The sequence below is a fragment of the Rhinolophus ferrumequinum genome, chromosome 9 (assembly GCF_004115265.2).
Source record: "Rhinolophus ferrumequinum isolate MPI-CBG mRhiFer1 chromosome 9, mRhiFer1_v1.p, whole genome shotgun sequence".
NCBI lineage: Eukaryota > Metazoa > Chordata > Mammalia > Chiroptera > Rhinolophidae > Rhinolophus > Rhinolophus ferrumequinum.
Window position 1 is genome coordinate 3,763,424 of NC_046292.1, and position 13,907 is coordinate 3,777,330.

Genomic DNA, 13,907 nt, shown 5'->3' on the forward strand with positions numbered 1-13,907 from the left:
TTTCATACCTGGAAGGGGCATGACCTTAGAGTTCCTACGTTCCATGCACTCACACTATTATTCGTAGTGAAATCAAGTAGTTTTATTTAAGAATTGGAAAGAATATCAGTATCTGTGAAAGAAAATCCAATTTAAAATATTTAAATAAACATTTCTGCATGTAAAAAGAAGAGTAGAATAATTGCTCCATTAAGGTACTCTCCTAGCTATAGACGGCTTCCCGAGAGCAAGTGCTTGGGACCCCTCCTGAGGGCCGGTCTTCCAGGCCCAGGACAGGCGTCAAGCTTTTATAGCGGGGCAGAGAGCAAGCCTCTCCCACCACGCTGGCCATGCCAAGGCTGCCTGACCTCACCAGGTCACTACAGAAGCAAAATCGGCGGGACAGCACATCTACCTAAGGCAGTAAGGAAGTGCAGAGAAGGGACGGGCTAATGTACCTAGGAGAGGGACTGCTACCAAAATGAGCTGTGGCCAAGGCCCTCCCAGCCTCGTCTGTTAACACAATGTGTTGGCTTACGAATGTTTCCCCTATCATGTCATCACCAAGAGTGTGAAATGGATGGAAGGGATTCATCACGTTTAGGTTTAGGCTCAAAAAGAGATTCACACCAGTGCCAGACGGTGGGGTATGCTGCCTTTTGCTTTCTGCCAGGCTCACCCCACTCCCTGCCCTGTAAAGTGCCCTTCTCAGCCCAACCTGCAAATCCTTGTAAAATGTTTCATTTTATACCGCTTCAAAGCAGCTTTGTTCTGTGCAGTGCCTATGTTCCACTTAAGAATTTCCACTTTAAAACCTGCAGTGGAAAACAAAATCTCCTGACAGTTTCTTAATTTGAGGGAACTGGGGACGTGGCCTTCACCCAAAAAGCTTTTGGGAATAACAGGAAGCGTGTACCTCATTAACCTGATTCTCTGCCGTGCACTCTGTCACTACTAAATTTATACAGTTAAAAATAATCTGAAGATCTCAGGACTAGATGAAAGTCAATCACTCGCCAAACCCTGCCCTAAATAGTTCATCTTTTATCCATAAGTAATTGCTCACTTCTGCCCTGGGATTACAAATCAGGGGGTGGATGTTCTCACTACCCCCGCCCACAGAATTGCTCTTTAAAGTGGAGCAGAATACCTAGAGCCCCACGTGGCGAGCCCCAGGTGGCCTAGCCGCCCAACACTAAGGCCTCCCTTCTGAGCGCTTGGCCCTGCAGGCAGGTGGAGGAAGGTCAAATTCAACACCTTTGACTTCCATCTGCAAAGCCAGGGCCGTCACCAGCTGCTCGCCACCTATTAAAAACACAACTTCACTGCCCCCAGAAATGTCATTAAAGCTGAGCCTGCTGCGTACAGCAGGAAAGAAGTTGCCCTCAAGGACCTGGGGGTGGGTGCCAATCCCCAACCACCCCTTCCATTCTGCAGTCCTACTCAGTGGCGTTTACTTAGCTAAGCGTGGTCTGCATAAGTTTAGAACCAATCCGACTGGAGTTCGCCAAGTAAGTGCATGCTGACAGCCCGCTGGGCGTGTTCATGCCCGAGGAAGCCGCTGCCCAGGGCTGTGGCGGTGGCCTCGGCCAGTCTGACTGCACCACCCTCCTGGGCACTGCCACTCGGGTCTCTCGTTCTCACACCAGCAAGCGTCATGCCAGAAATCAATAAAGCCATAAAGCTCTTTGGTACATACAATAAAGAAAAAATGAATTAGGCCATGAACTCTAGAAATTAGTACTATTTTGAGTTGATAAAATGCTCTTTTGAACACACGTTTCCAGTATCTGGTACAGTTAACCAAATGTTCACTTTTGTGTAACTCTCATACAGTATAGATTTCATGTATGTCATCTATCATCTACATGTTAAAAACGTTTACCATCGTTCTTCTAAGTCTTCACAACACCCCTGTGAGGTAGGTGGTATTGACCCCATTCTACAGATGGGGAGGTCTAGGCACGGAAAGGTGACGTGGCTCCTAGAAAGCCGCGTGGCGTGGCGTGGCGTGGCATGGCAGCAGAGCTGTGCTCTGGCCAGGGGCTGCCGCTGCTGTCACATTCACACCCTCAGTGCCACCGCAGACTGCATGGAAAGGTTCCACACTGAGACCAAGTTCCCATCCAGTCCAGAATTAAACACGGGTCTTTAAAGTGTGTATGTTTGACTCAAAGTCAACCACTCTCCCCAAATGTGAAAAACAAAAATATGACTGAATCTCACTTGGGATTATTTGCTCTATTTAAGACCTTCATGAGTCGACTTGCTTGAATTTTGTAGTTGTGAATGCTCTCAAACCCCTCTGGAAGACAGTTAGAAATGGCATCAGGAACGATGAAGTTTTGAGAACAGAACACAGAAATCAATAGTTAATAGATTTAAATCAATACATAAATCTATAGGCTATGGTCAAATGATAAAATCCCCAATAAATGGAGAGCAGTATTTCTCAGCGTTGAACTGTGCCTTGCACAGAGCAGGTGCTCAGTAAGCATTTCTGGGATAAAGGACAAATGACGTGTCCTTGACATGCCTGTCACTGATGACAGACCCTCTTGGGAGAAGAGCAGGACCCCAGAAAAGCCACAGGGGCCTGCAGTCTCCCTGGCCCTGAGTGCCCTGGTGACACAAAGCCACTCGGCCAAATTGTTTGTGTGTCGATGCTTCCTTCCTGCCAATGAAAAGTTGGGGTTATAACCACCAAGTCCTCTTTGAATTTATATACTGCTATTTATAAAAAATAGATATGTAAATACGATTAAATAGAGGAAGGGCCAAAGTGCCTTCTAAGGAGGTGTCTTTAAAACTATAGATGCTCATGCACTTTTTAAAGGCAGAAATGAGGAGGTTAAGCTGTGCTGTGGGTGATTTCTGGTTCAAGATTGTGAATTGTTTCTAACTCTAAAAAGCACTGAGGCCCACAGCCCCGCTCCTGCTGACGCAGCCTTGCTCAGGTAACGAGTCCGCCTCTCCTGAGGGGTCTTGGTTTCAGCCTAAATACACAGTGGCCTCGAAGGGATGGCATGTGGCCTGGGCTCACACCGGGCACTTCTGGAGGGCACTGCTGAATATTGCTGTGGTTTGCTCCTTGTCCGTCTTTACCCCGCATCTTAACTTGATTCAGCCCACGACAGATTGCTCCGGGACGTGGGGGGGTGGGGTCCTCTGGTCCTACGGACTTCTGACCGTTTGGTCTTGAGTGATATTCCGGAAGAGTACCGGGTGACATATAAAATGATTAAGGAGATGCATTCCGCAGAGTGGCCGACCAGAGGCAGGTCCGTCCTGGGTTGCACAGAGCGGGAGGCCCCTTGGCCCCCGGCCTGTCATAGCTCCACCTTGACTCCTTTGATGAAAGGCAGGCCGGTGGGTACCCGCTTCTTATACTCCAGGTACTCCTCTCCAAAAAAGTGAATTAATGAGATTTCCTCTTCTTCCGTTCGATCGCGGAAGAATCGCCACACCGTCAGAGCGTAGCCAACGCCACAGATGGGGTTGCACAGCATCACCTGCCAGGGAACAGAGTTGGGCAGGATCAGAGGGACCACTGTGGACTTTAGTGGCACCTGCTTCTGCCGAACACCCCCAAAGGACTTCCTGCCAAGGGCCCAAGAGAGTCTCACAATTAGATTAGGGTCTTTGATCACCGCCAAGGTGCCATTAAGTGAAATCACACCATCACTTTCACATTAGAACTAAATACTCGTCACTGGAGCTTTTTCTCATGCACTTTACCGTTGTTCCTCTTACCTGAAGGACATCTAAACATCAAAAGGAAACAGCAACCTCCTGGATTGCAACCCTCAGGTCGGGGTGACAGCAACTCCTGCTCCCACCCCGATGAGTGACGCCCATGCATTCAGTGCACACTGCCAACCCACATGGCTCCCAGGCCGAGACTTCCTGTCCCTCCCATCCCACACTGTCTGGCCCCTGCCTCTGGTCCCCACAGACTGCCACTGTGTACTCAACACACTGCTACGTCATCAAACCCCCCACCCCACAAAGCTCCAAGGCCTAACACCGTCTCCCTGGCCTGGCGGAGAAGCAGCACCTCGGCCCGCTTCCTCCAGCCTCCTCTTTCCCCAGCCCCAGCTGCATCCAGCTTGACTGCCTCTTGCCTCCCTTCTCATCCCACTTTCGAGAACGTCTTGCCCACAGTCCTTCCAGGCCAAGAGCATCACTCAGCTCTTGGGGAGCTTCCTGTGATGCTCGAGGAATCCACTAACCCACTCCCCAGACATGTGTCTCCCCCAAGTGGGAGACCTCCACCGAGAGAACCCGGCACACCCCTTCAACTTCTTATCCCAGCACAGGCTCAGCCGTTTACAACCAACAAGCCATTCAACACCCACAGCAAACCTGAGGTGCCACTGCAGTGCCCACTTAAGTCGTGAGGAAAGGGAAGCCAATCAGTCAACCTTAGGGCCACGACTGGCCGGGTCAGCGACCCCAGAGCCTGTGCCCACATAGCTGGCAGGTACGTGCAGCTTCTCGGCATGCCCTGTGGCGGGATTTCCTAATCGCAGGCCACAACCTTTTACTGAGCCATGAAATCAATCTGTGCATTACAAAGAAGATAGAAATAGACTGTTTTGTACACAGTGAAAGTAAGCGTTGTTTCGGGAAAGACTTGTTCTGTTTTTACACACACGTGTGTGCTGGGTCACAGTGTGTGTAATTTGCCATAAATCTTTTGACCAAAGATCTATGGTCAAAAAAATATAAAAACCCTTTGGTCCTTAGGTGTACAGTTAGCATTTATGGCAAATTACATGATTCAACTATAATCGATTTGTTCACAGGGAATATGATTGTGAATGAGAGAGTCTTAAGTTTCAGAAAAGCAAGTTTTAAAATAAATGCTGTGCAGTAACCTGCCCCTACTACACCACTGGGGGGTTCCCAGAGAGTCCCCATGGACCATGCATTTGGGATGTAATGCCTGGAAGCCCAGAATGGATTTTCCCCAAGAGGTGGTGAGTTTTCTAAGCTCTATTCATGTTCTCTGGCCAAGTCCTCCTAGGACCAAGAGAACAGATCCAAGAGACAACTGTCAAGAAACAGGCTCAGGCTGCAGCTTCAGACAGAACAAACCTCTGTAGCTCCGGTTAAACCTAATACATGACCTTGGTCTCATCACTAGCAGCTTCTAATGAAAATCAGCTAAGCAGGCACTTGAGCGGCAGCCCCACCTCCATCCTCAACCCACGGGGGCGCTCCAGATCGAAGTTAAAGAGGCAGAGAAGGGGTACGGTAGATGGGGTAACAGCACACAGAATCACTGAGAGCTTACAAATTTAAGACACCCAGATTTTAAGTACCTGGTAATAAATGTTAAGGACTAAATCAGTCCTTTTGACTTTTATTTAGTTATCAATTGAAACATGACAGGGAGCACAGGTACCTATTTAAAGAGGGCCAACAACCTTGTGAACACACTGAAACCCACTGAATGGTACGCTTTGAAATGGTGAATCTTGTGGTATGTGAATTATATGTCAATTAAAAACATGGAATACAAAATTTAAAGGAGATCAGCATCATGTCTGATACCATACCTGGGTTCCAATACTCCAGTAAAACCAGCCAACGTAAGAAGGATGCCGGAACCAAGCGTACACTCCACTTGTCACCAGAGTATGGGTTTCGGATTTTTCATTCTGCACCACATGGTTGAAATTGGAACCCGCTGTAAACATGGCCGCTTTCCTCAGACATTCGCCAAAGACCACCATCAGCAGGCCGGTGGCACTGAGCCAGGTGATCTGCTTCAGTTCTGCAGGAGACATGGTGACAAATGGGAAGTGAAGACACTGGGCTGTCGATTTCCCCCTCTGGATGCTGAAAATTAACCTATTTTTCCAAAGACAGGAACGGTAGAAACCATGCTAGTGGGCAATTAGAATTTGTTATCACGTTAAAATTTAAGTATAAGCAAAACACCTTCCCCGAAGTTGTGCTGTGCATCCATTTACTTTAAAGTGCCAACAACCCCATTAGGGGGTCACAGCAGAGAAAGGATGGCTGTCAGTCCATGTCCCCCTGCCAGATGCTCCTGTCCTTCCCTTGGGGACAAGGACAACTAAGCGAAACAGAGAAGGACCGTGTTTCCCACCTTGGCCCTTTACTGAATTATGGGAACTATATAGATTTCACTTGGTGGGCAAAGTTCAACTTGAGAGTAGGTTCCTGATGCAGAAGGCTTTTTTGCTAATAAACTCTTCATATGAAATTTCTCAAGTCACAGGAAATGAACAGATCCAAGTCTCCTCTAACTGTAAAATTAGGATTACACCTATCAAAGGTAGGGACTCCCTATCAGATGGAGCACTATGTTACGCAAGGCTTACAGCAAAAGGTCATCGTGTCCTCGATTCAAAATCCAGAAGCGGAATTCACAAGCCCAGCTTAGTGAGGACAGAGGCCCGGGGAAAATCACTCAGGGAGATTAGACCCGGGAGGTGAAGCCACATCACTGTCCTCGGGCCCATGTGAAAGCCACCCAAATCCCCTCCAGAGGTAAGAGCAGGGCACACTGACCTGGCCAAAAGATATTTTCAAGTGTGAACTCTATCCAAGAAGAAAGAGCAGCTACTGTGTACTCCAGACTGTGATTCAGGAGAAAGGAGTCCAAAGACAGACTTTTGGGGTTGTTGACGGCTGTGACCAAGTATTCAGAATAGTGGAACAATGACAGCGAGCACATATACCTATTTAAGACAAAAAGAAAGAGAGGGAAGTTGGAGCAAGAGAGTCAGGCTAGCCCTAAGTCAAAATACAGATTTGGGTCTGCGGAACTGTCCCTGAACTCTACAGGTCCTGCTGTCACCTGAGGGCACCCATATGGAGCTTTATTCCTTCAGGTTTGCAGAAAGTGAGGTTTTAAAGGGACTACACTTTTTTCTTTTTTTTTTTAATTTTATTGGGGAACGTTGGGGAACAGTGTGTTTCTCTAGGGCCCATCAGCTCCAAGTCGTTGGTGGAGGGCGCCGCTCAGCTCCAAGTCCAGTTGCTGTTTTCAATCTTTAGTTGCAGGGGGCGCAGCCCACCATCCCATGCGGGAATTGAACCGACAATCTGGTTGTTCAGAGCTCGCGCTCTAACCAGCTGAGCCATCCAGCCACCCCACCGGCAGCTCAGCGGCAGCTCTTTGCCTTCAATCTAGTTGTGGAGGGTACAGCTCACTGGCCCATGTGAGAATCTGACCGGCAATCCTGTTGTTCAGAGCTCCAACTATAGCTCCAACTAGATGGCTATAACCAACTGAGCCATCTGGACACCAAAGGGATTACACTTTTGAATGTCATAAACAAAAAACAAACAAACATAAGTTAGGAAGGCATTATGGGTCTTTCAGACTTTTAAAAATGACACTACACACAGTAAAACATGACAGAGGGAAATAGTAAACAAAAGTAGTGAAGTATGTGAAATACAAAAATTCAAAAAACCGAAATAATCCCAGCCACAAAGGATTAGATGGCTCAGAGTGTTCATAATAGGAGACAAAGCTTTTTGCCTTGAAGCTACTGGTTCAAATCCAGGTCAGGGACTAGAAGGCTCAAGGGACTCAAATCACAGTGTAGGGAAAAATCCTACACTGGCCGTGGGGGATGCACTAGATGTGACCTAACAGAAATTAGAGATGGAAGAGGCCTGTGAAGATGAGCCAGAGCCAGAGCCTTGGCCCTTCTTGGCACGGAGGAACTGTACCCTCTTGCGGGAAGGGCTCACCACATTACTGAATGTGTCACAGCAGCTGCAGCTTCGGGTGAGGACACCTGTGGGGAGGGTGTCAGGGAGACCTGTTTCTGCCTGCAACAGAAACAACCGATGGGCACAAGTTGTCAAGGTCCGAAATGTGAGAATCTAGGTGGGAGACAGAGACCTCATTTCCACAGGATCCGAAACAGCCTTCAGCCAGAGATGAGACACAGAGACGATGAAATACCACTACTGATCCCTCTGGCTCAAACCCACCCCTAGGCTCAAACCCACTGTTCCCGAAGTACTTCTTACCAGCCAAAGTGATTCCAAGAAGACTGGCTAAAACTTAGCAGCACCCCACAGCCGAACACGAAGCCAAGGAAGCAAGCTCGGACGGCTATCTAAAAGGGACCCAAAAGAAGCTCAGTTACCTGGCTATTCTTGGGGCACACATCCTACTTGCTGGGAGAAGTAGGCCACTAGCAAGCATGCAATTTGCTCAGAGCTTAAGAGGGTGGTGAGGGACGGTGGCCTGGGTTCAAATCCCACACCCACCACTCACTGCCTGTGTGGCCTTGGGCAAGTTACTTAACCTCAGTGGACCTCGGTTTCCCCATCTACATAATGGGGATAACAGCAGTACCTACCTTTTAGAATTGCCCTGAGGATTACCTCTGTAAAGCACTTAAGAAAAATGCTACATAAGTTTTAGCTGCCATTATTATTATTGCTGCTATTATTATTCAGGGCTGTGGGTAAGCTGCGTGAACCTAATTTATTGGCAGGATTCTCCCAAGTCCACGCAGCGAAACCCTGTCGGGCGCCCGAGACCCTAAGCCCGGCCACCTCCACATAACTGCGGGGCCTCTGACTTGGCAGCAGGTAGGTCTCCACACCTTAAATTACATAAAAGAACTCGTAGGCTCGCTCATTCCCCACCCCACTCGCATATGCCGCAGGTGCCGAACCACACCAACTGCAATTTCCCACCCGCTCCGCGGGGAAGAGGGGGCCCGTGCCCCACGCCCCCGAGCCTGGAGAGGCGGGGTCCCTCCTGTCATCTGAACTCACGGCTAAAGAACACGCCGCGGGCAGGAGCCCCTCTCCCGGCCCACCCCGACCCGGACCCCGGGGGACGGTGCCCCCGCGCAGCGCCCAGCCCTCGCCCGACCCCGGCCCGTACCTGGTAGCGCGGCGGCCGATAGAGCAGCAGCAGCAGCGCGTTGAGCCCGGCCACGTAGAGCGCCAGCCCGGTGCGGCCCTGCAGGCCGGCGCGCGTGAGCAGCGGCAGCGCAAGCACCGAGGCGCCCAGCAGGAAGGCGGCGAGGCTGAGGCGCGCCTCGGAGCCCGGCGGAGCCCGCGCCGCGCAGCCCGCCATGGCGCAGGGCGGCCGAGCAGCGGGCGGCAGCGCCGGCTGTAGCCAGGGGAAACCCGCCCGCCACGCCTGCGCACTGAGCTGCCGACGCCGGTAGGAAGGCGCTGCCCGCCGCGCCTGAACTCTCGCGATACCACCGCGCCGCGGGGCTGGGACCGGAATTTGGCGGGAACGCCCCGCCCCGCGGCCCCGCCCCGCCGGCCCCTCGGGGACCTCCTGACCTGAGCCCGGCGGCGGCCGGAGGGGCGGCGCCGGAGGGCGCCTGGGTTCCAGGCGGAGGAGTCCCTACTGGCGTCTGCCAGAAGTTGGTCCCGAACCCCAGAATGTCCACGATCGAAGAAATCATGTGAAATATAAACAGACCCCAGCCTCGGCGGGCCCCGCGCGGTCCTCCACAAAACTGACACCCTTCGGCGCGCAGCCGTGAGCGGGACCTATCCCATCCCACACCCCTAGGGGTTCGCGCGGGGACCCAGCCCGGTGACCCCCCGCCCTCCCGCGGCAGGGTCCCCGAGTTCACGCTGGGAGCCCACGCTGCGCCGGCAGGGGTAAACTGCCCTTGGGGCACCCTAAAACCCAGCATTGGGCATCCACGCAGCGGGATGACCGCCCACTTCAGTTTCTTGGCCCATGGTGAAACAATTCAGGAAATGTGAGGTTTTTTAAAAGGCAGAATTCAAAACTTTACAGTGTGTGATCCTGACTTCACTTGGGAAAAACAAAATCATGTGTGAGCCTGGGAAAATGGTTGAAATAGAAGCCAAAATTATTTAACAGCGGTTATTTTCAGGTGGTAACACTCTGGACGAATTTTATTTTTGTAACACTCTGGATGACTTTATATGTTTTTGTATTTTTTATATTGCCCACAATCAACATATATTACTTTTATAATTCAGAAATTGTTCTTATTTTTTTAAAGGGTAATGCCCCCACCTGGGGAGCTACAGAGCAATGGTGGAGGAGAAAAGCAAGTCAGGAAATAACTAGAAAAAACTATGGTGGGGTGGGATTGACTTAGGAGCCAAGTTAAGGATGGAGAGAGAGGGACACCAAGGAGAGACCGTGGGTGGGAGGGCCAGAGGGTTAGGAGTCTGCATGGAAGAGACACTGCAGCTAGGTTTGGGGCCCTCGGGGACCCGCCGCTGAAAATGAGAGCAACGGTGTGTAAGGAAAGGGAGGGAGGGAAGGGACCGAATTTGCTGTCACAGGCAGGAGGCAGCAAATCTGAGGCAGGATAGGGGACAGCCCCCTGGGGAGGCTGGAGCCCCCAGAGTAGTGGGTCAGACAGCGCTGAGGCCAGGCCGGCTGTGAGCTGCAGTTACACAGGTTCCACATCTGAGCCCCTGGCTGCCCCACTCTCCTCTGTCCCTGCAGGACCTGGCAGGAGGCCTGGCGTTTGGGTAGCTGGGCTCGGAAGAATGGAGAGCTTGGGCTGGAATCTGGGCCCCAGCGTTGCTGCACTCCAGCTTTGTGACCTCGGGCAAATCAACGATATGAGCCTCAGTTTCTATAAAATGGGGATCTTGATTTCACGGTCAGGTATTGATAACATTCTGTAGAGCCCAGTACCATGTTTAAATGGTGCTCAGAAGACATTTGCTAAACTCGGTTGATGGTAATTGAAAGGAGATTTAAATGTTTTAAAATACAAAGCCGCCCAGTTGCAGTGCCACGTGGGAAGGAGGCCTGGGCCTTCTGCTGAGCTCCTGCTTCTGCCCCAGTTTCTCAGTCTCCCCCAAACTCAAGACTTCTCCCTCTGCGCCAGGCCACCTTGGGGCCACTAGAGGGCACTCCTTGTATTATTTATTTATTTGTTTGTTGGTTTGTTTATTTTAAGGAGGGCACGGCTCACAGTGGCCCATGCGGGAATAGAACCTGCAACCTTGGTGTTATTAGCACCATGCTCTAAGCAACTGAGCTAACCGGCCGCCATCCGCTCCTTTCATCTTTACTCCTGGGAGTGAGTCTGGTCCTAAAGCACAGAGCTACTCTCAGGAATCCCTGTCTGGCCTTGGGCTTCTGCTCTCCATGCTGACTTATGGCTCTGACCGTACACCCCCCGCCCCCCGCGATCATCCCCGTTCTGGGGACACAGAGTAACGTAATCCAGCCTGAGCAATCCTCTCTCCTCTGCCCATCACTTCCCCTTAGACTCTACTAGCCCCGTCTTGGAGAAGGGAGAAGAAAAGCGTAGGCAGTCCCCTCCCAGATAGGGATGGACCAGAGGGAAGGAAAATGTTTAGGAGACACTAGAGTTGCTGAATGTATCAGGGCCCAGGGCTCATAGGCCAGTGATGGGAGGCGAAAGGCAAGATGCACACACTGGCATAGACCCAGACAAACAACGTAACACAGAGATACACACAGGCACACAGAAATAGTAATTCACACAGAGATGCAGACAGAAACACACACACTAGAAAGCAATCTGATCTGACAGATCCACTCTGCATCTAGTGTCATCCCCGTTTGTCATACTCTAGTCCAGGGGAACAAGAAGCCTACAAAAATATAAGAAAATAAAAGAAAACTGCTCAGCCCTGGGATGCCTCGCTGGCTTTTTTTTTTTTTTTTTTTTTGTAAATAAGCATTTGAATGTGTTTTGTTCTAGGAGCTGCGAGGCAAGCACAAAGGGAGCCCTTTCTCATGCAGGAAGGTCCCTCTGCTGCCCCCCCGCCCCGCCCCCTCATCCTGATATCCGCCCACCAGCTGAGGTGGCTTTCCATCCTGCGCTGAAGTCAGGATTCCTCCTGTTCTAAGAACCATCTTGACTTTTCCAAGTTAAACTGCAGGCTAAGATGAAATTAGTCTTCCTTTTCGTAAACGGGGTTGCTTTATTGAGCAAGAGAGAATGGGGAAGGGGGCCTACTTCAGAGCAAGCAGGAGGCGGGTGTAAGAATGGGCATTAGCGAAGCTCTCAGCCCACACCAGCTTCCCAGGAGAAAGCTTTGTTCCTCGTGCTCATTTCGGCAGCACAGATACTAAAATCGGAACGATACACAGATTAGCATGGCCCCTGTGCAATGATAATATCCAGGTTCGTGAAGCATTCCATATTTAAAAAAAAAAAAGTTTGCTCCTCTCCAAGCTTGACTCCAAGCAGGAAAAAGTCCCAGAACCCGGCCTCTCCCTCCTCCCTGGTGGTGGGTCACCAGTCAGTTGTTGTTAGAGTGGCCTCCTGGGCCCCTTGTCACTCACATATCTCAGCCCGTCCAGTTCCCACATGCAGGCCTGGAGGGGCCTGTCCAGGGTGGCTGCAGCTCTTCCCAGGAGGAACTACCGGTCCTCCAAAAGTTTTCCTTTCCCTCCCCTGGCCATTCTGAGTTCTAGGCATGAAAGCCTCCTCTCTCTAGTCTGGAAATGGGTAAATGACGCGTGATTTATGAGCACATCAACCCAAAGTGCATAAGTCATATGTGCACAAAGTGGCCGGGTAAATATTTAAAGATTAGAGCCAGCTGGGGAAAAACACAAAAGCCTGGGACAAAGGAGGTCTCTCTGAATTCACTCTCCCCAAGCTGGGCCAGTCGGGTTCAGTGTTGATGCACTCACTGGAGTCCCAGCCTTTGTCTCCAGAGGACCCTTGGCTGACCGGCTATTTGGAGTCCCAACACAGCTAAAGAGAGTTAAACAATCGCAGCCTCCCAACCCCATCTGGAGACAATTGGCTGAGTCATTCCAGGGCTCTTGCAGTGTCCCAATAGTTAATTACAGGAGCACTCACTTCATTCCACTTTGAAATGCATCTTTGGAGAGAGATGGTGCATTTCTCCCAACAGTCACCCCACCCGCAGTGGCCTTCTCGGCACTCACTAGTGAGCGTTGCTTTAAATGCCTGGGGGCTGCAGGAAGGAAGGAGACCCCGTCTAGGGCTGAGAGGCTGCACAGGGCTGTCACCTGGGACGGCTGGTGGAACGTCTAATAGGGCCCTCATTGCCAGACCTGACTCGTTCTGTAGTGTTCTTTCTTTTGTCAAAGTCAAGAAAGCCAAAAGGGGAAAGGAAGGACAAAGGCACAAGTCACTTTGCGCCTTAAATCCCCCAACGTGAAGAAGCAGAAGGCTCTAACTAGTCCTGGAAGCCCCCAGAGCCCTCCCGCGGGCCGCGAGAGCAGCGCCGAGGGCCATTGGTTTGCTAATGCGCCAGAGTTGAAAGGCGCGGACGACGGTTTATGGGAAGGGATTATAAACAGAGGACAAATTGCCCCGCTGCTCGCGAGGCTCAAGAAGGCATTTGTTCCTTGAATAAGCAACTGGCGGCCTGGGTCTCCCCAGCGTTCTGCCTGGATTTGGGCTCCTTTCCAGGCGTCCTGGGGACCCCAGATCCTAAAGATGGAAAAGGAGTCGGTGGCCTACATCCCAGGTTGCGTAAGTCCGGCTTCTGAGTTGATCCATGCCCTTCCGAGAGCGCTTCGGTCCTACTTTCTGGCAGATGCCGCAGGGTGAATCGGCTGCCGTTCCCCTACCTCGGAAAACACCTCCCCCGCCCATGCGCCCCTACTGAGCCAGGCTTGCCCGAGTACGCGTAGGATGCCCAGACACAGGACTGGCCAACAGCGTCGGGGAGGGGTGGAACTGGGTCCCCGGCCTGGGTACCCGAGAAGGATCTCGGCGGCGATTCACGTACTACCTTCTCCAATGACCTCGCGATGCAAAAATCTGCCTTTAACTTAGTGGGGGAAGTAGCTGCCCCCAAGACGGAACCTAAATTGGGGTAAAGTGGGGGTGGGGTACAGGAAGCTGTCTTCGAGCACGGGGAAAAAGGGGAGGATGGAAATTGCACGGGACCCGTCAAACGTGCGTCCTGCGCGACCCTCAGCGGGCTTAAGGCGAGGTTTG

The 13,907-nt window shown here is 51.3% G+C and overlaps 1 protein-coding gene and 1 non-coding gene across 2 annotated transcripts; one reads left to right on the forward strand and one right to left on the reverse strand.

Moving 5' to 3' along the window:
• Window positions 1–60: 60 nt before the first annotated feature.
• Window positions 61–9,165, reverse strand: ICMT (isoprenylcysteine carboxyl methyltransferase). The gene is made up of 5 exons (XM_033114646.1): window positions 8,876–9,165; window positions 8,005–8,093; window positions 6,526–6,695; window positions 5,544–5,761; window positions 61–3,491 (listed from the first exon to the last, which is right to left on the reverse strand). Exons 1-5 carry the CDS (start codon window positions 9,068–9,070, stop codon window positions 3,309–3,311), a joined length of 855 nt encoding a protein of 284 aa, XP_032970537.1. The 5' UTR covers window positions 9,071–9,165; the 3' UTR covers window positions 61–3,308.
• Window positions 9,166–12,027: 2,862 nt separating this feature from the next.
• On the forward strand, window positions 12,028–12,131 carry LOC117027929 (U6 spliceosomal RNA). Its single transcript, XR_004424041.1, has one exon. It is a non-coding gene; the product is annotated as a U6 spliceosomal RNA (small nuclear RNA).
• The last annotated feature ends 1,776 nt before the right edge of the window (window positions 12,132–13,907 follow it).

What these genes read in the sequence shown, in the direction of transcription:
- ICMT (XM_033114646.1), bottom strand. Translation starts at nt 9,070, where the DNA reads ATGGCGGGCTGCGCGGCGCGGGCTCCGCCGGGCTCCGAGGCGCGCCTC. An exon ending in TCTTGGAATCACTTTGGCTG is followed by an intron (nt 6,696 to 8,004) that starts GTAAGAAGTACT and finishes TGTCTTAAATAG; the next exon opens with GTATATGTGCTCGCTGTCAT. An exon ending in TGAAAATATCTTTTGGCCAG is followed by an intron (nt 5,762 to 6,525) that starts GTCAGTGTGCCC and finishes TGTCTCCTGCAG; the next exon opens with AACTGAAGCAGATCACCTGG.